The sequence below is a fragment of the Artibeus jamaicensis genome, unplaced genomic scaffold (assembly GCF_021234435.1).
Source record: "Artibeus jamaicensis isolate MK-2021 breed Jamaican fruit bat unplaced genomic scaffold, CSHL_Jam_final scaffold_286, whole genome shotgun sequence".
Lineage (NCBI taxonomy): Eukaryota > Metazoa > Chordata > Mammalia > Chiroptera > Phyllostomidae > Artibeus > Artibeus jamaicensis.
Genome location: NW_026522034.1, coordinates 3,699,525 through 3,721,948, shown reverse-complemented (window position 1 = coordinate 3,721,948; position 22,424 = coordinate 3,699,525). Strand labels below are relative to the sequence as shown.

The 22,424-nt window shown below is 55.9% G+C and overlaps 1 protein-coding gene and 1 long non-coding RNA gene across 4 annotated transcripts in view; one reads left to right on the top strand and one right to left on the bottom strand.

Moving 5' to 3' along the window:
• CCDC33 (coiled-coil domain containing 33) overlaps nucleotides 1-22,424 on the top strand; it is a 117,681-nt gene that overhangs the window by 92,478 nt on the left and 2,779 nt on the right. The window contains exons 15-18 of the mRNA XM_037134513.2: nucleotides 20,489-20,654; nucleotides 20,932-21,020; nucleotides 21,251-21,382; nucleotides 21,471-21,561. Of these exons, the coding sequence (XP_036990408.2) occupies nucleotides 20,489-20,654; nucleotides 20,932-21,020; nucleotides 21,251-21,382; nucleotides 21,471-21,561 (478 nt within the window). The remainder of the gene's footprint in view (nucleotides 1-20,488; nucleotides 20,655-20,931; nucleotides 21,021-21,250; nucleotides 21,383-21,470; nucleotides 21,562-22,424) is intronic.
• On the bottom strand, nucleotides 830-5,736 carry LOC119041319 (uncharacterized). Of its 3 annotated transcripts, XR_008390017.1 has the most exons (5): nucleotides 5,415-5,736; nucleotides 4,246-4,392; nucleotides 1,663-1,767; nucleotides 1,108-1,389; nucleotides 830-892 (listed from the first exon to the last, which is right to left on the bottom strand). It is a non-coding gene; the product is annotated as an uncharacterized LOC119041319 (long non-coding RNA). The 3 variants fall into 3 exon arrangements; XR_005081021.2 differs by lacking the exon at nucleotides 830-892 and having other exon boundaries at nucleotides 919-1,389; XR_008390016.1 differs by lacking the exons at nucleotides 830-892; nucleotides 1,663-1,767 and having other exon boundaries at nucleotides 919-1,389.

Sequence of the window (22,424 nt, the reverse complement as noted above, 5' to 3'; positions counted from 1 at the left end):
GGGGCTGTCATTATGAAGACATAATGACCCCTAAAAAAGAATCTAGTCCTGGCTGCTGTGTCATTATGAAGACATAATGACCCCTAAAAAAGAATCTAGTCCTGGCTGCTGTGGCTCAGTAGATTGAGCACCGGCCTGCAAACCAAAGGGTCTCCCGTTCAATTCCCAGTCAGGGCACATGCCTGGGTTACAGGCCAGGTCCCGGTAGGGGGAGCGAGAGAGGCAACCACACATTGGTGTTTCTCTTCCTGCCTTTCTCCTCCCCTTGCCCTCTTTCTAAAAATTAGTATCTTTAAGGGGGAAAAAGAATCTAGATGGGGCTGGAGAGGCAGAGACAGGTAGGTGAGTGCTGAGGAATGAACACCTACATGCACCATCCTGTGCCCAAGTCCCCTGAGACATTGCCCAACCAGATCAGCCTCTCCTCAGAAAGCCCTGGGGGTCTGCTTCTGCCGGCCCACCCAGCTTGGGCATTTGGAGCACAGGACCCCTCCCTCTCCACCAGCCCTCCCAGTGCTGCCGTTCCAGGAGCTAAGATGAGCCTGAAACAGGGAAGGGAGGCCGCACCTGAATCTCCCCTGACCCTGGTCCCACCCCTAGTCCCACCCCACGCTCTGTGCCTCCCTGAATCCCCCCGAAGTCCAGGAAGTCCGGCCTGAGCCCCTTCCACCACACCAGAGACTTAGCAGGTGGCCCCCTTCTCTGGGGGCCTTTTCTCCATGCCTGGGGAGGGGACAATAAATGAGAAGCGGTGTTCCACACCTTCAGAAAAATAATGAAACGGGGGAGAGTAAATGAGAGCCTAGAATTCAGACCCAGGGAGCACACTAAAGAGATGATGCTTTAATAGTAGAATCATAGTTCCCTCCAGCCAAGATAACCAGGAACACACCTGCAACTGAAACAAGTTGGGTTTATGAACTCATTGCAGCCAGGAAGCCACCCAGCACAGGGAGACAGTGCAGGGTGCATCCGGAAGTGTCGGAAAGGACAGAAAAGAAAAGGCTGAGTTGGGCGATGTGAGGAGAGTTCAAGGACCCAGGGCTTTGCTCTAGTCAGATGCTCTTGGGAGGCATGATAACTCTGAGTGGGAACTGCGAATCTTACCCTAAAGGCAGGAAGAACAAAAAGAGGCTGAGACTGCCCTTGGTAAGGCAGCAGCAGACACTCAGAGTATACAGGGGAGGATGCTGTCCGGTCATTTTGGTGGTTTCAACAATGTCCGTGTTTCATGCGGTCATGTTTTTGTCTTGCTCCATGCTGGTCAGAAAGTTGTCTTGTAGGGTGCTGTGAAATTACGTTCTGCAGGAGAACACCAAGGTCCAGCAGTGCATGCAGGCCAGCTCCCAGCCATCAGAGGCTGCCTTTTTCTTTCTCAGCAGCCTCAGGCTTAGTGACAGAGGAGAAAAGGGCCAGTTGTCTCACACAGACTGGTGCCCGGTGCTGCACTCAACCCTAGACGGTCTTTGCCCACTTAACGTTTACCACAGGTCTCTCCCCAGTGTGCAGATGATGAAACCGAGGCTCAGAGAGGCAAAGTGCTCATGTGAGCCATAAGCAACTGGCAAAACTGGGACATAAACCCTGAGCTCCCTACCTCCTGAGTTCCTCCCATCCCCCATCCTTGGTTGGCCTGGAGGCTGAGCCTCTCCCCACTCTCACCTTTTGGTAACAGGACCCTAAACGTGTCCCCCAGGGCATCCCAGCAGCTGTCACAGTCTAGCCACAGTGTCACCAGCCACTCTGGCTCAGGCTGGTCTCCTGCACCTAAAGGTGTGAGGGGTAATGAGGCCCCATAATTAAGGTTTCTGGAGACATGGCCAGGAAATTTATAGACAGACTGGGTCAATAATTGTACTCCCTGCTGCAGATCCAGCAAGACATTGATCAGCACTCGTTACAGCTCTTCCCGCCCTCTGTTCTGCACCACCCCCCACACACGCGCGCCTGTCAGCCCGCCTGTTCACAGCGCCTACGTGCACAGGTTTTGCTCAACTAATTTGCACTTGTTGGGACCATCTGTCCTTTACATGTGTCCTTACAGAGTGTGTGGGGGCCCTGCCTCCTCCTCAGATGTGCTCTGGAGAAGGGACATGGCCTCAGATGGGGAATCCCGCCTCAGACTGGGGCTCCTCACGGTGGGGCTGAGTCTCCTCCCTCCGTCTCCCTCCTTATCCCTGGCCTCTCACTCTGGAAGCCCTACGGGCCCCCTCAGAGCCTGAGCCCACAGCAAGCTATATCCCTTGGAAGGCTGGCTGCCCCTGGGGTCCAGGAGCCAGGTCTCCGTTTCTGGTCCCAGCTCTGGCTCCTGCTCCAAGACCAGTGACATCGTTGAATCGCTGGGTCCGGGCAGGTGAGAAGCCACTGCACAGCCAGCTCCTCCCACACAGCAGGGTGGCACAGCAGCCCCGACTCAGGCAGCCCCTCCGGGGCAGCAGGGACATGGCCAGGCGGCTCTGGGAGGCCGAGGCAGGTGGACTATCCAAGAACTAAGAAAGGGCAGCGTAAGTTCACCTGCCCATGGCTTTCTCCCCATCCATGCTTGCTGGTGGCCAACATCCCTCCCCTGCGCCTCCGCGGCTGCTCTTTCCTCCAGATGGTCTTGGCCCCTCCCGCCCTGACAGACTGGGCTGCCAGCCCCCAGCGCAGACGCCCAGACAGCACGGCTGTCCTGGCCCTGGAGGGTATGAATCTGAGCTGGCCGTGGCACGGAGGTGCTGTGGGAGGCTGGGCACCCTCCTGCCCTGCCTGGGCTCCGGTGGCCCACACAGCACACTGGGTGTGTTTCCAAGGTGACCAGGCCCTGTCCTAGAAGAGTCTTTCTAGTCATGCTCGGTACCAGCATCTAGCCCAGCCCACTCCACCTGACTACCACAGGGTCCTCAAGGCGTATCACCCTTGCATTCACGGCCTCCAGACCGGGCCCTGTGGCCATGCCTGTCTCACCTCCCACCACCCTTCCTCACTGTGCCTGGCTGCTTCTCACCTCACACCTTTGCTCCTACTGTTCCCTCTGCTGGGAACGCGCCCCTTCATCACTGCTTTACCACCCGACAAACTCTTACTCACCTTTCGAAACCCACTCTGGCTCTGAGATGCCCTCCCTTACACCCCTGCCTGTACCCTGGGGTGGCAAGGGGCCTGGTTGAGGGCTACAACGTGCCTGCTGCCACATCCACTAGAATGCAAGCTCCCAGATAACAGACTAAGGCTTGTTCTCATCTGTATTCCCACTGTCCAGTACAGGGCCTGAGCATGGAGCTGCTGAGGACAAAACTGGGAGGACCTGGTGTCCTTTGTTAGGGGACAGGCAGCCTCGCCATCCTGCCGCCCTGGCTGCCCACTGACAGTCGTGGAGGTCGTAGGGGCAGGCATTAGGGTCAAAGACAGTGCACAGCCGGGAGGCACCTAGCTCCCTTCCCACCCTCGTTCAACCGCACCTGCCCCAGAGCCCATCCCAGGGCACCAGCGGGAGCCTTGCAGCTGCAACACAGCGAGTCCTCTGCAGCAGACAGCCCCGCACGTGTCCTGCACGGGTGCCCAGGGCTGGGCTCTGACTCTGTGAGAGGGAGGGAGGGTGTGATCATGGCCTCCGTTATGTGTCGGGGCCACTGGTGGCATTTCTGCCTGTACAGGGTTTTTAAAACGCAGGTCTGTGCTCCCTGGGCACAGGCCAGGCCGTGAGGCGCTCCCTGTGACGAACCCTCACACGCTCAAGCAGAGGCCCACAGCCAGGCGGGGCCCGAAGGGATCTTACAGGCCGGAGTCAGCGGCACAGAGCACCTCAGCCCTAGTCTCCCCATCTCCTCCCCGGTGTGTCTGTGGTGGCCTGTCCCAGACAGGGGCGGCCTCGGGGTGCAGGAGCCAGGCCCGGAGCTGGTGAGGCTGGGGGAGCAGAGCCAGTGGGCATTCACAGACAGTGTCCCCACCCTGAGCTCCCCTGAGCTGGGAGCAGGGGCAGTCCTAGCCCCAGCAAGTGAGGAAGCAAGAGCTTGAGTTCTGCTCTGTGGACTCGAAGGCCAGTTGAGGACAGGGGAGCCAGCCCCGGGGTCTGGGGAGGTGGGTAAGACTATGGGCTCTGGAAGCAGTTCCCCCACTGGGACAAGTTCCCTGACGTCTTCCTGCCTCACTTTCCTCCTCAGTAGAATGGGCATCTGCCTTGTCCTGTTACGTGGGGGGGCAAAGTTAAATGGATCATATACAGTGTTTAGAAGACTTCCTGCCATGGTGAGCACTTGTTACTACCTGTCTGGTTCAGGCTCTGGAAATTCAGGAACGGAAGTCACCACCCCTTCTAGCAAGGAGGGTGGGAGAAGCTTTTGTCTGGAGGTGAGCGCTGAACGATGATCACAGACACAGGGCGAGGGTGCCTCCGTCCTGTTGCTGGGGGAACTGCAAAGGCAGAGAACAGACTTGTTTGCCCCAAAGGTTCTGAGGAGGCAGGTTCTGACCAGTGGACCAATGCTTGTGGAAAAGGGGCTGTGCTGTGAGGCTGGGGGCGGGGGGGGGGGGTGCTGGATCACCGGGACCCGACTGCCAGCTGGGCGGATAAAGCCCCCCAATGGCACCAGGTATCTCTGTGCTCCCCTCCTCTTCCATGTCACCCCCGCCTAGTGCCCACCCTGCTTCCTAGGACCCCACGGAAGAACATGCACCGGCCCCATATTCTCGTAGCAACTCTCTGCTGTGTCTTACCACGCTTTAAGAGGGGAGGGAGCTTCTTAGCACCCATTTTATAAGTGAAGCCCCTGAGACCCTGCAGGTCCCACTGGGGCTTCAAGGGGCAGGCTCGACTCCTTGGGTAGCCTTCCCCACCCTCCTAGGACCCCACGCTCGATCTGCATCCAGTGAGGACCCTCAAGGGCTTCCCTTGGTGCCCCCCCACCTCCTGTCAGGGCAGGGCCAGAAGACAGGCAGGTCTAGGGCCCGGCTGAGCGCAGCCTCCACGCGGTGCATTATTGATGGGGCTTCTAATTGTGCATTTCCCAAAGTCTACAGGCCTTTGATGAAAAATTCATGGCACGCCCGCGGACGGGAGCACACTCAATCGATTGGCAGCCCAGCAGGCGCGAGCGCACTGGGCCTCCTCCGTGAGGGGCGGCTGAGGGCCGGGCTGGGAGGGGGTACCGGTCCGGTTTTGCCTTTATCCCAGGCTTCTGGCCCAGGATCTCAGGACTGGAGGGGCACACACAGCAAAAAGCAGAGTCTATTCTCCCTGGGTGGTGGGAAAGAGGGTGAGGCTGGGACGCAGGAGGGGGAAGGTCTGCGCACATCCGGGATGCTGTCTGGGTGCTGCCCAGAGAGGATGGCCATCTCTGTCACAAACCTCATTTTCATTTCCCTAGGAGAACGTTAGACCCTCCAGGGCCCCTACGAGCCACAGAGGAGGGAGTAGCATTGTCAGATTTACTCACGTGCCAGGTACTCTGCTTGGAGCTCCACACCCACAGCCTCATTAAACCCCAGCAGCTCTAGCAAACGGGCTCAGCCATGCCCTCCCCATCACAGAGCAGGGGTCTGAGGTTCAGAGAGCCAGCGGATGCCTGTCCAAGTCACACAGACAACTAGCAGGAGAGCAGGGACTCGAACCCAACACCGAACAAATGCAAGGTGCACTGCCTCCCCACTGCTCCTGGCCGGCTCCTCTGCGCCTTCTCTGCTATACAAAGGAAGAAACTGCAGTAAGAAAAACTGGACTCTCCAGGGTCTCAGAATGAACTAAGTGAAAAATTAGGGTTGCAGAGGAGAAGGGCAAAGGTCCCCCTGCAGCACTGACAGAGGCCAGCGTCGCCCCACCCCCCACGCAGAGTCCTGAGCTGGCACCCAATGGCCAGAGGTAGGAGGTGCCTTAGGGGCGGAGCTTTTGAAACACGTGAGGCTGTCTGTCCTGGACACAGTCAGGGCTGGTTATTGTGCCATCGGAGTCCTCCAAGTCCGTCCACCCACTCATTAAACAGGCGAACAACTGTTTATGGAGCCCCAGCTGTTTGTGGGCACCGTGCTCAGTGCCCATGGCCATGCCTGTCAGGAAAGGCTTTGGGGCCAAGCTCGCCTGGGACAGAGAAGCTGGACCCAGCTTGGCTGGGGAACAGGTGGAAAGAACCCCTCCATCCCCTAGGAGGGGTCTCGGCAACCCGGGCCCAGGACAGTTAAAGCAGATGGCCCCGCCTTAGTGACCGGAGTGGTTTCTAGGTGGTGGGCTGCCTTGTTTGGGTTTGTTTTCCCTTTGCTTCCCAGTGAGTTTCTTTTAAAAATATCCACCCGTGTCTCTGCTGAACTAAAGGGAAAGGAATTTGTCCAGACGATTGGGAAAGGAGAGATGGGAAGGCCCAGGCGGCCCCGTGGAGCCCAGGGCTGTGCAGTGCAGGAGGAGCCAGGCTGCCGAGAGGGCAAGGGGTGACAGAGGAAAGGAGAGAGAGGCACAAAGAAGGGGTGACTGAGAGAGGGGGAGCCACAGGGGAGAGGAGCTGAGGGCAAGGGGCAATCAAGGGGCAGAGAAAGTGGAGATGGAGGGGGCCCTGAGGGGGGGACTGAGGTGTAACCAGAGGGCAGGGCAGGGGAGGACAGGTGCTGACTGGGGCGGAGGTGGAGGACACAAGACAACAGCCCCTTTCTTAGGCTCCTGCTCCCCCCCCCCCGCAGCTCTCCCAGGCCCCGTGCTTCCTTATGATTCCCTGGCCAAGAAATGAGCCTAGCCCGACTTCAGTCACCCTACCCAGATGCCCCTGACCCTGGAACAAAGGGGAAGTGGCCCCTTGAGCCTGCCTGCTTCCAGCTCAGGGCTGGGCTCTGTCACCAGGCAGGTACTTGTTGTAGCAACAGTCCCTGGGGACTGACTCATCCTGCGGAGCAGGACTGCTAACAGGAAAGATGGGAGAGCCAGGCCCCCCATCCCCTCCAGCCCTCAGGACTGCCCCAGGCCTCCTTGACAGCCACTCTGTAAGTCTGCCCCCACACCCACCAGTTCTGGAAGGATGTGTTGGCTAACCTAGTAGACGATTGTGTTGCCTGGCAACCAGTAGAGTTGTTCCCAGAGCAAGTCGAAGCGGGGAGGACCAGAAGATCAGACCTGCAGACATTGCCCAAGCAGCCCGTAGTCACGGGAACCTTCCCAGGGGCTCCAGTCCCTGCCCAAGCCCCCTGAGCCCAGAAGCCCAGAAGGGAGGAGGGCAGGGCTCTGGGAAAAATGCTTTGAAGTGACCACTGCCTCCTGCCAATCCAGGCCCTGGCTCTGGCCTCTTGGAGGTCCAGCCCTACATCCTAGAAAGGGCTGCACCTGGGCTGCAGCCTGGGGCGTAGGGCCTGGTGGCTTGCTGGCAGTACAGAGCCCACACGGGACAGAGAGGGAGAGCGGGTGAGGCAGATGGGGACATCCAGGGGAGGTGCATCTAACCCAGGTCATTAGAGCTGGCATTGTCTGGCTTCACACAACCACCTTCTCACTGGGACCCCCATTGCCAAGACATTTGCTTTTCTATTGTGGCAGGAACCCCCAAGTACACCCCAGGATACACCCCAGCAGGGGTCATCTCCCCAGTTTGCAGATGATGGGGCGCAGAGAGGGCCAGGGAATTGCTTAAGGTCACACAGCAGGTGTGGACAGAGGCTGTATTGGAAGCCAAGGTTCTGGACTCTTCCCGCCCCCGCATGTGGAATGTTCAGAGCTCCAATAAAGGGGATACAGCAGGAGGCGACCGATGGTGAAAAGGTCACTTTATGAGAGAGTAAGCAGGACCTGTGGGGCCAGGGCTGGATTCTGTCCCCTCAACAGTCCCCTGAGTGCCTGGCCCTATACTTCCCTGGGCTGAGGGCAAGAGCCAGCTCCAAGCTGAGTCCAGGAGAGGCAGGACCCTGAGCCACAAACCTTTGGGGTAGCCCAGGAGTCTTCCTGGAGGAGGAGAGCCCAGAGTGGAGACTTGAAGGTTGAGCAGGGTTCTGGAAGGCCTGGGAGGGGAAGCTGAACATGGCAAGAAAGGGCATCTTTCAGGAGGCCCCGCCCCCAGCCCTTTTGCAGGCGCAGCTCCATTAGGGCCAATTAGACAGGGGCTGGGGTCAGCGGCCAAGGTCTTGCCACCGCTCAGAGCTGCACATTCACCATGCTGAGCACAAAAGATTTCCAGGCACCACCTCTACCGCAGCAGGAAGGGAGAGAAAGAACAGAAGAAAGGGAAATTCACTCCTTTTGTTTCTCGGCTATAACCTTGGATTGAACAAAGAAGCAATGCCCACCCCCCACCACCACCCAGGGAGCCTGTTTCAAACAGCAATTTGCACAGATTCAGCTGGGGTTGGGAGGTTCAGCCAACATTCAGAGGGACCCAAGAGCAGGGATCTGGAGTGAGCAGGCCCTGGTCCTAGGCCTCTATGGCAGTGGACTCTCTCTGGGCAGAAGTAGAGCTCCTGAGCCTCAAGGCAGGGACGGGTGGAGAACTGGTCCTCCAGAATCACACCTCCTCCAGGCTCCCACCTCCAGGTCCGTCCTCTGCCTGCCCTCTGCCCTGCCCTCGCTGCCCTGCCCAGGTGGGCCAGCCCTGGGCTTCACATCCCACTGGCAATGGTACTTGCAGGGTTCCCTGGCCCGCCTTCTGGTAGAGAGAGAGCATTGTGGGGGAATGGAGAAGGCTCATCCTCATGACTGTGTTCTGCTGTTATACTCTCCTGGACAAGGCAAAAGGGTACCAGGCTAGGTGGGCTGTGTGTGGCTAAGAGCAAGGGGGCCACAGATACAGAGGCATCATCCTGGGAGCAGGAGGCTTTTCAGCCGTGGTGAGCCCTGCCCCCAGGAGGTACTGCTGTCCTTCAGCAGACCTTCAGCACCGCGGTGGTCCTGTCCCCGTCCCTGAGATGGCCCCCACGGGAACTGCGCTCTGGAGGCCAGCACTGGTTTGCACAAGCGGAATGTTTTCCTTTTAAAGACTTGTGGTTAATTCCCATTAACAGTGTTAGATCGCTTAGATTAGACAAGCAGGGCCTCTGGGACATCCCAAGGAACCTGCAGGAGTTGAGTCAGATGAAGGCAAATCTGGAAGGAGCAGGGACCCCTGACACAAGACCTGGGGGTCTGCTTGGCCCTATTTCCCAACTCTGGACGACAACCAGAGGCTGCAGAAAGGAGGTGTCAGGATCTCCTGAGAGCTGGAGGGAGACAGTGTAGCCCAGAGGTGTCCAACTCATTTTCACTGGGGGTCCACGTCAACCTCACAGCTGCCTTCAAAGGGCCGAATGTAATGTTAGGACTGTATAAATGTAACTACTCCTTAACAGTTAAACAAGAGCTCGGCGCTGCTGCCGCGTAGAAACAAGGAGCCAGGCAGATGAAACTGGGCGGAGGCTTGGATTCAGCCCTCGGGCCTTGTATTTGCCGCCTGCGCTGTAGATGTTCCCTCATGGGATGAGGAATGCCAGGCTGGGATGGGTCAGGGATGGCTTCTTGGCAGAGGGAGGTGAAACTTTGAAGACAGAAGGCGGCTCAGGCTGGCTCATGAGCAGAGTGACCAAGAGTTAATTTGTGAAAGAAGGTCTAGTGCCGAGACGGACTGCCTTGAAAGTGAGTTTTTAATCATGAGGGCATGTGGGAGCTACTGAAGGGCTCTGAGGCCAGGGAGAATGTTCCAGTTATCTACTACAGCGAGACAAACCACCCCAAAACTTGGTGACTTGGGAAAGTCATTTTATATTTATTACCCGAGGTCACAGTTCTGTGGGTCAGGCGCCGAGCCGAGGCGTAGCAGAGAGGGCCGGTGGGTCCTCAGCTGATCGACCCCCAGGTCAGAGCTGCAGCAGCTGAGGCTGGATGGGCATGGCTGCCTCCCACGCTGGCACTTTGGGCCTCCTCACCTCGTGGCAGTCTAGGGGTAGGGAGGCTTGTCCTCTGGGGGGACAGCAAGCATTCCAGCGGGAAAGGTGGCAGCTGTGACGCCTCTGATGACCTGGCCTCAGATGTCCCACTGCATTCTGCAAGTCTCCAAGGTCAGTTCGATTACGGGGGAGGGAATTAGACCCCACCTCTCAGCGAGAGCAGTAGCACAGCCTTTTCAGCCATCTGTCATCTACCAGAGAGGAAGGCTGCGTTTTGAGGCAGCACAAAGAAAACCCAACCTTAAGGGAACCAGAGGACTAGCAGGCTTGCTTGAAGGAGGCTGCAGAGATCAGACCAGTTAACCGGGAGCATCAGGAGAGGGCTGCCCACCCTGGTAGCTGGGCACTTTCTTCAACCAGGAGACGCTGCCTGGGCAGAGGAAGTTCCTGGGAGAGAATGGAAACATTATATTATTAGCTGGTTTCTCAGGGGTAGAGGGATGTCCTGAGTAGAACCGGAACCTCTTTGCCTTAGGTAGGGGTCCAGGGACACCGAGAAACAGGCCTGGCCAGACCCAGGGGACCAGGAATCTTTCTATCCCTGACTCAGAAAAGCAGTCCTTCTGGACCCCAGAGTACCTCACAGCTGGAAGGGTATGGGATGGGCCTGGGTGCTGTGTGCACCTGCCCTCCCCCGGAAGACATCTTGCCTAGGAAAAATAGCCCCAGTCCCTGGTGCAAGGAGAAGGTCAAGGGCAGGATAGCATCTTACCAAGTCCCTGTAGAGACCGTAGCTCCATGCCCCACCTCAGGCTTTTCTGCGTGGGCTCCCTACTAGCACCTGCTTCCACCAGCACCCAGAGAGACCCAAACAGAGCATAGCTCCGCCCCTGTCAGTGGGACAGCCTTGAGCAAATGACCCAGCTCTTCTTGCCCTAGACCTCAGCCTCCTCCTCAGAAAACTAGAAATAAAAAAGCCTCCTTGCAGCCCTGGCTGGTGTGGCTCAGTGGGTTGAGCCCTGGCCTGCAAACCAAAAAGTCACCAGTTTGATTCCCTATCAGGGAGTATGCCTGCGCTGCAAGGCCAGGTCCCCAGTAGGGGGCATGAGGGGCAACCACCATTAATGTTTCTCTCCCCCCTCCTTCCCTCCTCCTGAATAAAAATTTGGAAAAGGCCTCCTTGCACAGACTCATTGCTCAGGGCATTCAACAGAGGAGCCGCCTGCACTGGGACTCCTGCAGGCCCTACCTGGGCTGAGTGTCCACACTGTACCTTCCTAGGTAGACTGAAGAATCTGTCTGATTTGCAAAGATTTAGGCTTTGGTTGGTGTGTATGTGTGTGTGTTACACTTTCTAAACCACATTCGAGGCCACGCTCAAGTTTCTCTCAACATTCTTTGGGCACAAAGCTGAGCTTCAGGTGTCCGCTGCTTATGCAGGTGTTATTTCAGATGAGGTCGCTTCAGTGCTGTGAGATGGCTCGCGTCCCAAGCCCCATCACTTACCCCCACTACTTGCCGTGGTGTTGGCTCATGACAGAGGGCAAAGCTGAGGTTTAGGATTTGCTGTGTGACTTCAGCAAGTCACTGCACCTCTCTGGACTCCATAGGTGGTTCTCAGCAGAGGGTACCCATCAGAACCTCAGAGCTGGGAGTTTGAGGACAGGAGGTGTGGAAGGTCAGGCTGGATCATGTGGAGGGGAGACATGTTTCCCTGGGGATGGAGAGCAGGACAGTCCCCTATGCGTGCCACCCACCCCATCATAAGCGGTGGGGCCCCTAAGGCTGGCCTCCTTCCACTACAGCTTAAAGCTAGAGCATCTGTGGAAGGATGCTGCCCTCTGCCGGCTGGAAAGGCAAACTACAGGACAGGTAGCCTGGGCCTGCCAGCCTGGGTGGGGATCCAGAGGTTGGACAGCAACCCAGCAAATCCAATGCCATGAGCCAGCCTCGCTGCCCACCCACTGCACCTGCTCCACCCCTATAGAGCCCTGCCACCCACCCTGCCTCTGATCCAGACACCTGCCTCCACCTGCCCGGGGCTCAGGCCTCCTTCCCTCCCCCAGCTGAGTGAAACCCTAGTACACCCACCCTGCTGGTCTCCTCACTCTCCAGAACACCCTTTCTCTCCACCCGCCCCCAAGCTTCTCCTCCACTCTGTGTCCCCAGCTATCTCTGTCCCTTCACAACCTCACTGCTCTCCTCAGCCCTCTCTCTCCTGCACCCTGGCATCCAGAGTACTGGCCAAAGTCACCAGGGGCCCCGGTCTCCAGACCACACCCAGAGGCTTCCTCCGAAGATTCGGAAGCTATTAAACCTTCTCTTCTTTTTTAAATCCTCACTGAAGATTTATTGATTTTTAGGGAGAGAGAAACATTGATGTGAGAGAGAAATATTGCTTGGTTGCCTCCTGTATGTGCCCTGACTGGAGACAGAACCTGCAACCTAGGTGTGTGCCCTGACCATGAATGGGATCTGCAACCTTTTGGTGTATAGATGCGTGCTCTGACCAACCCCTCCATGGCTCTTTTTACTTCCTTTAAAAATTGTTTTTCTGATTACAGTTGGCATACACCATGATACTATGTTGTACAGATGTACAGCATACTGATTAGATATTCATGTAAGTGATGAAGTGATGGCCCCAATAAGTCTAAGCCCCATCTGGCACCACACAGTTATCACAATAGTGATGACTATGTAGCCTCTGTAGTACTTTACATCTCCATTACTGTTTTTTAAACATTTTCATTGATTGATTCATTTTAGAGAGAGACATCGATTTGCTCTTCCACCCATCCATGCATCCATTGGTTGATTCCCACTCGTGCTCCAACCCGGGACTGAGAATTGAGCCCACAACCCTCGTGCATGGGGAGGGTGTTTCAACCAACTGAGCTGCCCTGCCAGGGCCTGCTGTAACAATTTTTATAGCTGGTAACTTGTGCTTCTTAATACTTTCACCTTTTCACCCAGCCCCCTACCCTCCTCTTTATGGTTTTATTGTTACGTGTGTGTGTTCCTTGACTGTTCTTGTAATTACATGAGCTCTTCTTACTTTGCCTTGTAACTGTACTCGCTTTGTAGTTGGTTGATCCACTGCTTTTACTAAATGTTTACCTTTGTCAATGAAAATTTTTCTTTACTATGGTTTTCTATATTTATTAATATTTTTTACCTATTCTTTTGTATTTAAGGAAGTCCCTTTAACATTTCTGGTAATACTTGTTTAGTGGCAATGAATTCACTTAGATTTTTCTTGTCTAGGAAGCCCTTTGTCTCTCCTTTGATTCTAAATGATAGCTTTGGTGAGCAGAGTAATGTTGGTTGTAGGTCCTTGCTTTTCATCACTTTGAATATTTTGTGCCAATCCCTTCTGGCCTTCAAATTTTCTGTTGAGAAATTAGCTGACAGTCTTATGGGGGCTCACTGGTAGGTAACTAACTGCTCTCTTGTTACTTTTAAGATTCTTTTTGTCATTTTCATTATTACGTGTCTTGGTGTGGGCCTCTTCCGGTTCATCTTGTTTGGGGCTTTCTGTGCTTCCTGGACTTGTGTGTCTATCTCCTTTGCCAGGTTAGAGAAGTTTTCATCCCTATTTCTTCAAATAGGTGTTCAGTCTCTTGCTCTCTCTCTCTCTCTCCTCCTCTGGTACCCCCAATGATGTGCATTGGTACACCTGATGTTCTCCTAGAGGTCTCTCTAACTGGCCTGGATTTTTCAGATTCTTTTTTTTTTCTTTTTGCTGTTCTCACCAGCTGTTTTCTGCCACCTTGTCTTCCAACTCACTGATTTGATCCTCTGCTTCATCTACTCTTCAGTTGGTTCCCTTAACATGGTCTTCATTTATTATATTCTTCATTTCTGACTAGTTCTTTTCTTAAGATTTCTCTCTCTTTGTGTAAGTTCTCGCTGAGTTCATCTATTCCTTCCCTGACTTCACTGAGGACCCCTGTAACCAGAGTTCTGAACTCTGTAGCTGATAGATTGCCTTTCTCCATTTTGTTTCATTGTTTTGCTGGAGTTTTGTCTTGTTCTTCCATTTGGGCCATGTTTCTTTCTCTCATTTTGGCTGCCTTCCTGTGTTTGTTTCTATGTAGTAGGTAGAGCTGCTACATTTCCCAGGCTTGGGAGAGTGGTCTTATCTACTAGGTGTCCTGTGGGAGCCAGTAGTGCAATCTCACTGTTCACCTGAGCCAGGTGTTCTAGGAGTGCTTCTTGTGTGAGTTGTCTATGCCTTCCTATTCTGGTCGAGCCTCGATTTCTGTTGGCAAATCAGTCAGTGGCCGGCTGGCTTGGAGGACTGACCATGACTACGGCAGACGAGCCATTTTGTGGGAGCTCCTCCCATGGAGCCGGAGTCTCTTTAGTGGGGCTCCAATGCCTGCCACGGCCACCCTTTGGGTGTGCCATTTATGGATCTGGTGGTGTTCTGGTGTGGTCCAAAGCTGGCCACCAGGTGTGTTGGCTCTGGAGGTTCTTGGAAGGGGTTCTGACACAGGCTAATGCCAGCCATCATTTGTGCCTGGATGGGGCCACCTGGTGAGAGCTCTAAAGTAATATGCGGTTGGTTGCCACTGGTGCAGGAGGTGCTGGGAGATGCTGGGCTGCAGACTAAAGCTGGCCGCCACTAGTGCTGTGCTTGGACCTGTGGGTGGGCACCACAGTGGGAGCTGAGGCCAGCAACCACTTGTGCTGGGCTTGTGGCCACTTAGTTTGAGCTACATTCCAAGACAACACTGACTGCAGCTTGTGCCAGGCTTGGAGCCACCTGATGGGTGTTATGATGCAAGAGGAGCCCTGTCACTGCTTGTTCTGGGCTTGGAGCCACTTCGCAGGAGGTACGGGGCATGCCAAAGCCAGCCATTGCTTGTTTGGGGTTTGTGGATCTTTGAGAGATTTTAGAAAAGTCCCAGCATGGGCTGAGGCAGGCCACTTGTATGGAAAACCTCTGGAAATGGCTTGGGCTGAGCACACAGGTTGGGCGGGACAGAGTCTCAGGAAATCCTCAGGGCGGGTGAACAGTGCTAGGTTAATCGGGAGCTCAGATTTGGTGCCCGACTGCACCTGAGGGCTGGGTGAGGGGAAAGTTCAGCAAGAGTGACGGTGCCCCCTAGCACTTCCATCCCTAGAGGAGCTGCCCTGACAACTGCCCCTCTAGCCCTCACCCCGAAGCTAGTCCGGTCAATTCCTCCCCTTAGGTCCCTGGTGCTCTCCGAGCTGTTTTCCCTGCAAACTTAGAACAAGTGAGTTTGTGAGCCAGTGAGTCTGCGCACAAGGTCCCCGAGAGGAATGCCTGGGCCTCCGGTAACCGTAACCCTGCGTCTCACTCAGCTGCTACCCTTGCTTGTTTTCTCAGCCGGAAGATGTGAGAACTCCTCCTCTGGGCACTGGTGCTTCAGGCTGGGGAGCCCGGTGTGGGGCTGGGACCCACCTCTCTCGGGGGGGGGGGGGGGGGGGCGCTACACCCGTCTTCACTGGAATTGAATTCTTCCCTCCATTTTTTCAAAAAAACATTTTTAATTGTGAAGTATAACCCACATGTATAAAATTGCACTGAACAGGAAATAAAACATCGCCAGAACCTCCTAGACACCTCTGCTCTCCTAGACAGGACCACTGCGCCAGCTTACTGTCTTGCTTTGCTTCTTTTTTTTTTTTTAAGATTTATTTATTTATTTATTTATTTATTTATTTATTTATAGGCAGAGAGGAAGTGAGGGAGAAAGAGAGGGAGAGAAACATCAATGCGCGGTTGCCTCTCGCACGCCCCCTACTGGGGACCTGGCCGCAACGCAGGCATGTTTGCTGACTGGGAATGGATGGAACCGGTGATCCTTTGGTTCCCAGGCAGGAGCTCAATCCACTGAACCACACCAGCCAGGGCACTTTGCTTCTTTATAGTGTCACCACCTAACTGTGCCTTCCTAATTACTGCGGCCTAGTAGTCTCTGTTGTTAAATTTAAAGGACATCACACCGTATGCATTATTTTATGTACGGTTCTTTTGCTCAATTTCCTGTGTGCGCTTCATCTGTGTGTTTGCTTTGTGCTGTGGCTTCTCCTTTTTTATCACTGTATAATATCCCAGCACGCGCGTCCCCACCGATCCCTTATTTCTGGCCAATAATCCCTTACTATCTTACCAGCTCTTTAATAATTTTAAGAAGGTAGTTTTTGCTTTGTATCCAGGTTTCTAGGTCATTTCTAGGGGTCGGGAGTTCTACGTTACCCAATGTGCCGTTACTCGAGGTGGAAGGCCGCGGCTCCTCCGTCCTGAACCTCTGCTTTTCCAGCCCGACGCGGCCCCTTTTCCTCCCACTTCTCTGACAGGTGCCCTGGTCTTGAGGACTCCTCTCTCACTACCACCCCCACCTTGTCCTTAAACCCCATCCTTCACTGTACCCAACACCTCCCCTGACTGTGGAAGTCTCCTCCATTCCAAGGCTTCACTCAGGCCTCTGAGGGGTGCCCACCTACCCTGCCGAGCTTGACAACCACCAACTTCCTGTGGCCGCCTCCACCTGGAGGCCACACAGGCAACTCACACTCAACACGACCCTCCCCTCCCCAAGTCAGAACCTTCTTCCCCTCACTTTCTGGATGTACCCCAGCACCAAGACCCCAGATACCCCTCCTCCTCCTCCTCCTCACTGTCGTCCGTCCTGCAGCCCCTGCCCTCATCTCCATGCCCACTGCCTTTGCCTGGGCAGGTCTCATTATGTGTCATCAGCCCACTGTTCTGGGTCTCCATCCCGCCCTTTATTCTGTGTTGAGCAACCAGAGGGGCCTTGTCACCTGTACCCCGCAACCCCAGCTTAGGCCCTTCAGTGGCCTGCAGGACAACGTCTACGACCCTGAGACTGCCCTTCAAGACCATCTTCTGTCTTCCCTGACGCCTCTCCAGCCGTACTCCTACCCCTCCTCCCCACACCCTGCTCTCCAGGAACTTGCCTGCTTTGTTCCTCATCACACGTTCTCTCACCTTCCTGCATTTACTACAATGTCTCTCCTCTGACAGAGAGACTTCTACCACCCCAGGTTATACCTATGCATCTTCAAAGAGTCAGCTCAAATTATCACCTCCTCCAGGAAGCCTTCCTGGACACCAGGATGAATCCCCTCTGGCACTGGCACTTCCTGTTAGTCTCTTCCGTGTAGAGGTGAGAACAGCACAGGCAGAGACAGTCTGGGCTCCTCTGTGCCTCATGGCCCCAGCTGGGCACAGACATGGCACACAAGGCTCACAGTGGCACTCAGTGACTGTGAATGGCTGGGTGTTTACTGATCTTCTTCCAGCCTGGGCTTTATAACTCATCCCTGTGACCTTGGGCACACTACTGAGAGCTGGGGCCCTCATGGGGAGAGGGTGCAGTGGGCACTCGGGGTCAGTGCCCTGGAGGCTGTGCTAGACCGAACAGGCTGGGCACTGGGGGAATGAGGGAGCAGGCGGAGGGGTGGAGCTACAAGAGGAATCTAAGATGTGGTGTCCTGGGTGTTCCCAAGGCTGGGCTGTGACGCAGAATGTGGCCTTGAGTGGGGAGCCCAGCCCAGGCTGCTGCGATAGGTCAGGCTGCAGCCTCTCAGTCCAGCTGCGCTGCCCAAGGTCACCCCTGAGTTCTGAGGGCGGGCAAAACTGGCGGGGGAGGGCTGCCACCTCTCCTGACACAGGGAGGCCTCGGCACATTAGCCTCCTTGAGGAGCAGACAGGGGAACCCCTTCTTCCACCTCCACCCCAAGGCAGTCTTGGCCTCAGGGACCAAGAGCAGAATGGGGTCTCGGGACGTCAGATGGACATCAGTGCCTACACTGGCTGCCTCCTCCACCCATGTCCCTTCATTTCTGTAGACAGATTCAAAGTCAAGCCATTCTTCTCTCCTCTGGGAGAGCCCCGCCTCCCCCTTGTCGAGTGGGTGCAGAGAACACAAGTTGTACAGCCGAGGCTGTTCCGGTGCTAGCTCCACTGGAGTGCCCTCGCAGCACTGACCCGGGGTGGGTCTGAGGGTGCTCTGAGGCATCGTGCCGGCCCGCGACAAGGACCAGTATGCATGCCTGCTCATCCTCAGAGGACCCTGTGAGGAAGCCTCTCTGAACTGGGAGGCCTCCCAGGGTGCAGAGGCTGTGGTGAGGGCCTGGGAGCAGGACCCTCAGACGCGCCCCAGCTCGGGGCTGAGAAGAGCCCATTGTTGCTGAGAGCTGGGAGGGTCTCCAGAGGAGGGTAGCAGCGTGGAGACTTCGTGTACTTAACCAAACTTGAGCCAGGATTTCATTTTTTAATTCATTAAATGTTTTTAACTTATTTAAGCATGTTTTCAGACAAATGCACAATACATGAGTGTATTCACTGTGGTGACTTATTACCAGGTACATAGTAGATGCTCAATGAAGCTCAAGAGGCAGAGCGTTTCCAGCAGCCCCGAAGTTCCCTGGTGCCTCCCAGTCATGCGCTGCCTTCCCCAGTGGATCTCATCCGCTGACTTCTCAGTTTATTGCTTGGGGATTGTCTGCTCATGAACCGAATCTATGTGGAATCCTAGAGTGGATATTTTTGTTGGATTTCTTTTGTGCATGATGTTGACATACCTGCATGCGGTTTCATGCAGCTGACCTTGGCCCCTTTGTGCGGCTGTGCAGTACCCACTGCGTCACCCTCTCACCGTTCTGCTGTGATGGACATCGTGTCCTGTCCAGTGTGGGGTTATTACGAATGAGACTGGGAGCAGTGCCCTTCCCCTGCTTCTGGTTGCATTCACGCTTGTGTGTTTATTGGGTATGCACTCAGGAGACCATTGCTAGATCATAGGCTCTATGTGTGTTCAACTTTAATAGTATCCAGCATCCAAGCAGATCTCCAAAGTGATGAGGGGGCAGCCGGGAGGAAGAGGAAGCAGCCACTGAGCAGAAATGGGGTGGGATGAGAACAGCTCCCTCGGGGGCACGCCCGCCCCAACGGGCGCTGCGCACACACGCTGACTCTGAGCCCCGCAGCTCCTGCGCTGTTCCACGTGAGGAATCCGGGGCTCAGGCAGGAAAGGGCCTGTCTGAGCTCAATCAGTGAGTCAGCGGCCAGGCTGGACTCTGACAGGGGCCTGACCACAGAGCCCTGTGTGTGTGTGTGGTCTCGGGGCTGGCACCTACTTAACGGGGCTGTCCGAGGACACCAGATGGCAGATCTGGAGGGGACAAGACCTGGAACTCCACTGGGGCAGGTGCTGAAGAGAAGGACCCTGCACTGGCACCAGTTAAAGGGAGTCCAGCCAGGAGGCTAGACAGCAGCAGGTGACAAGTGGTGTCTGATGAGGCCCTGCTGTCCATGAGCTCCTCCCCGAGAAGCCAGTGGCCCACCCTGCAGCAGGTTGGTGGCAGTGGCTGGGAGCTGTGCCACATCCCCAGTCAGCATGAGACCTAGGTGGAAGCTGGGGGCAGAACTCTGCTTCCAGGGGACTGGGGACCCGGGCTGTTTTAGGAGCCCCGCCCCACAGGCAAGTCCTCCACAGCTGCAGGGAGGCCCGAGCAACCAGGGCTCCGCTGTCTCCTGCCACTCCCCCCACAACCCCACACCCAGCTTCTCCCCCCGTGCACCCTTCTGGCTTCAGGTTTGGGGGCCCTCTGTTATATCTTGTGCTGGTTAGATTTAAGAAATTCCCTTTGTGAAACTTTTTCCAAATAACAAGAGGGTATTTCTTATTATATAATAAATGCATGTAAATGTAGCTTATTAATTCTCTCATGCATACATAAGGTCAGACATAATTTTTCCCCAGATTGAGATCATACCAATAATTTTCTAAGTAACCTGTCTATCATTTCCCACTATATTGTAGTGTTTCCACGAGGGGCATCCTGGCAGGGCTGCACAGAACTTAAGAACAGAGACTCAAGTGCCCGCAGGCGTGGGTTTCAGACCTCGGCTCTGCCATTCAGTTTTGTGACTGAGAAAGTTACCCACCTCTCCGGGTCTTGGTTTCCTGGACGGTAAAATGAGGATGATGATAGTACCGACCCTCATAGGCTGGCCGTGCGCACTGAATGAGGGAGGCCCTCCTCCCCGCCCCCACCCCCCAGACACAGTGAAGCTCAGTGCACACCAGACGTTAGGGTGAGGGTTATTCTTAAGCTAATGTCCGAGCCTGGCATCCTGGCCCCGCCTCCACCCCACATCTTGCAGCAGGATCCCAATCCTGGATTCTGATTTGGGCCCCCAGGCCTACGTTGCGTCCCTCCTAATCTCAGGGACTGCCAGGGCAGGGCAGGGGTGAGGGGACTGGTCCCTGGGGTCAGTTCCCAAGTGGCATTCATTGGGCTTTCTGCCAGGTTCTCCCCTGAGTTCTCAGCCGCGTGGAGAAGGAGAGGAATTAGAAGGGGAGAAGGAACGGGGGCAAGGCAGGGAAGCGGCCCTGGAGACCTGGCTCCAGGCCCTTTTGAGCCTCCGTTGCTCTGCTGGGTCTCCCTCACCTTGTGTCTGAGCCCCGAGTCCCCCGGCTGGCATCACAGGAAGAGATGTGACCTCTGAGAACATGAGTGACTTCCCTCGTGTGGCCAGAAGGGGTGCGGACCAAGTCATAACCACCCCTCGGAGGAGCTGCTAAGACTTGAGGGTATTCTGTTCATTGGTCTTGGGGCTGACCACTGACTCCCATGTGTGTGTGGGTGCAGATGTGGGCTAGAGGCTCAACTCTGGGATCCACAGGAGATAAACAACTACCGACGAGCCATGGAGACGATGGCCGAGGACATCCTGGCGCTGCGGAAACAGGCCAGTGTCCTGAAGGCAGAGAACCGCCTGCTGAGGAGCCGCCTGACCCAGGAGGAGATGGAAGAGGAGCAGGACACCGCTGACCAGGCCCAGATGCTGGGTGAGGGCGTATGGGCTACTGGGGGCAGCCAGGTGCCTGCCTGAGCCTCAGCTCTTAATTCTGGGGCGAAGTGGCAGGGAACCTTTGCCGGGGGTACACCTTACTGGACACAAGCTGACAGAAGCCAGCTGGGCCCCTTCCACAGTGGGAGACGGAGTCCGGTCCTGTCTCAAGCTCTAGGACTGAGGGAGACACCTGTCCCCACCCCCAAACTGTTCTGATTGGAGCTGGAAGGTGCCCCCTGCCAAAGCCAGCTCTCCACCTGCCCCCACCACAGGATCCATGAAAGAGAAACTGCTGCTGAGTGAGCTGGACATGAAGAAGCTGAAGGGCAAAGTGCAGCGTCTGCAGAATGAGCTGATTCGCGTGAGCTGGGGCTTGGAGGTCAGAGGACACGAGGAGCTAGGGTGGGAGTCTGTGGAGAAGCATCCGGGAGCAGAAGGGGGAAGGGCTTAGAGGGCCGGCGGCCAGCACAATGGAGAACTCAGCAGAGGGGCCTGGGGTGAGGCCTGCAGGCCAAGGGTAACACCCGGGGGAGTGTTACTCCTGGCACCTTTCCTCCCCACTTCCCCTCTTACCCCTCCCCCTGCCACCAGAAGAATGATCGAGAGAAGGAGCTTCTTCTCTGGTACCAGGCTCAGCAGCCACAGGCTGCACTGCTGAAGCGGCACCAGGACAAGCTGCGGAAGGTGACAGCGCTGGAGGAGACCGTGCGGCACCAGGAGAAGGCAGGGCCGGGGTCGGGCAGCGGGGGGCTGGTCAGGGAGGGAACGTGTGGAGCCCCCAGCCCAGCCCAGCCTCTGCCTCTGCCCCCAGGTGATTGAGAAGATGGAGCAGGTGCTGAAGGACAAGCTTCAGGAGAGGAATGCGCCCCCACCCGACAGACTGCCAGAGAAGCCCAGCAAGGGTGAGGCTGCTCCCCGGGGTGTCATTCAGTCCCTGGAGTCCCCGCCCCCCAGGGCTTCCCAGTTCCAGGAGCACCTTCCAGTTGCAGCAGATGGTGGTACTTCCCTACTCACAGGTCCTCACGCTCTTCTCCTCCCAGGGAGCCCGCAGGACACAGTGTATAAGCCAGGCTAGAAAGATGTAGGGAGAAGCCCTGCAGACCAGAGCGAGCAGAAAGGGGCTACCCAGGAAGTTCCTCATTTCTTAACTCCAGGACCCTTCCAATTATTTCTTCATCTCCCATATTTCCAAAGAATCTGCTTCTATAAAACAAACAAACACACTTTGGGTAAGTCAATGGTTTGTTTTCTCCATTGATGTTAACCAAAGCTCCCTAGAACTCCCATTCGGAGCTGGCGGTAGCAGGAGAGAACCAGGTCGCCCGTGTCAGGCCCACGCAGAGAACCTCCCTGAGCCTGACCGTGCAGCCTCCCCAGGGGCCCTGTGTGCCCAGCCTGCACTCAGCCTCCACTGCACGGGGCCGGGGGTGGCGGGCGTTTCTGAAGGCCTGCCTTTCGGGAACCCTGAGGTCACCCGGGAGTGGAATGAGAGACTAGAAGGCCACCTCGGGAGGGGACTCAGCTGGGGCAAAGGCCCAGGGAGTGGCCATGCCAGAAGCAGAGAAGGGAGGAGAGGCAGAGAGGTGAAGAGCTGCAGTAGACCCAGGACAAATGGCTGGGGCAGGGGGTGGGAGGGCAGACACTGGGGTCAGATGCTGAAGAGCAGAGAACAAATGCCTGAGGAGGACGGGCCTGATCCCACTGGCAGTGGGGAGCCGGCGAAGGCTTGGGAGCAACGGAGGGGCAGAATGAAGCCAAATGCTGG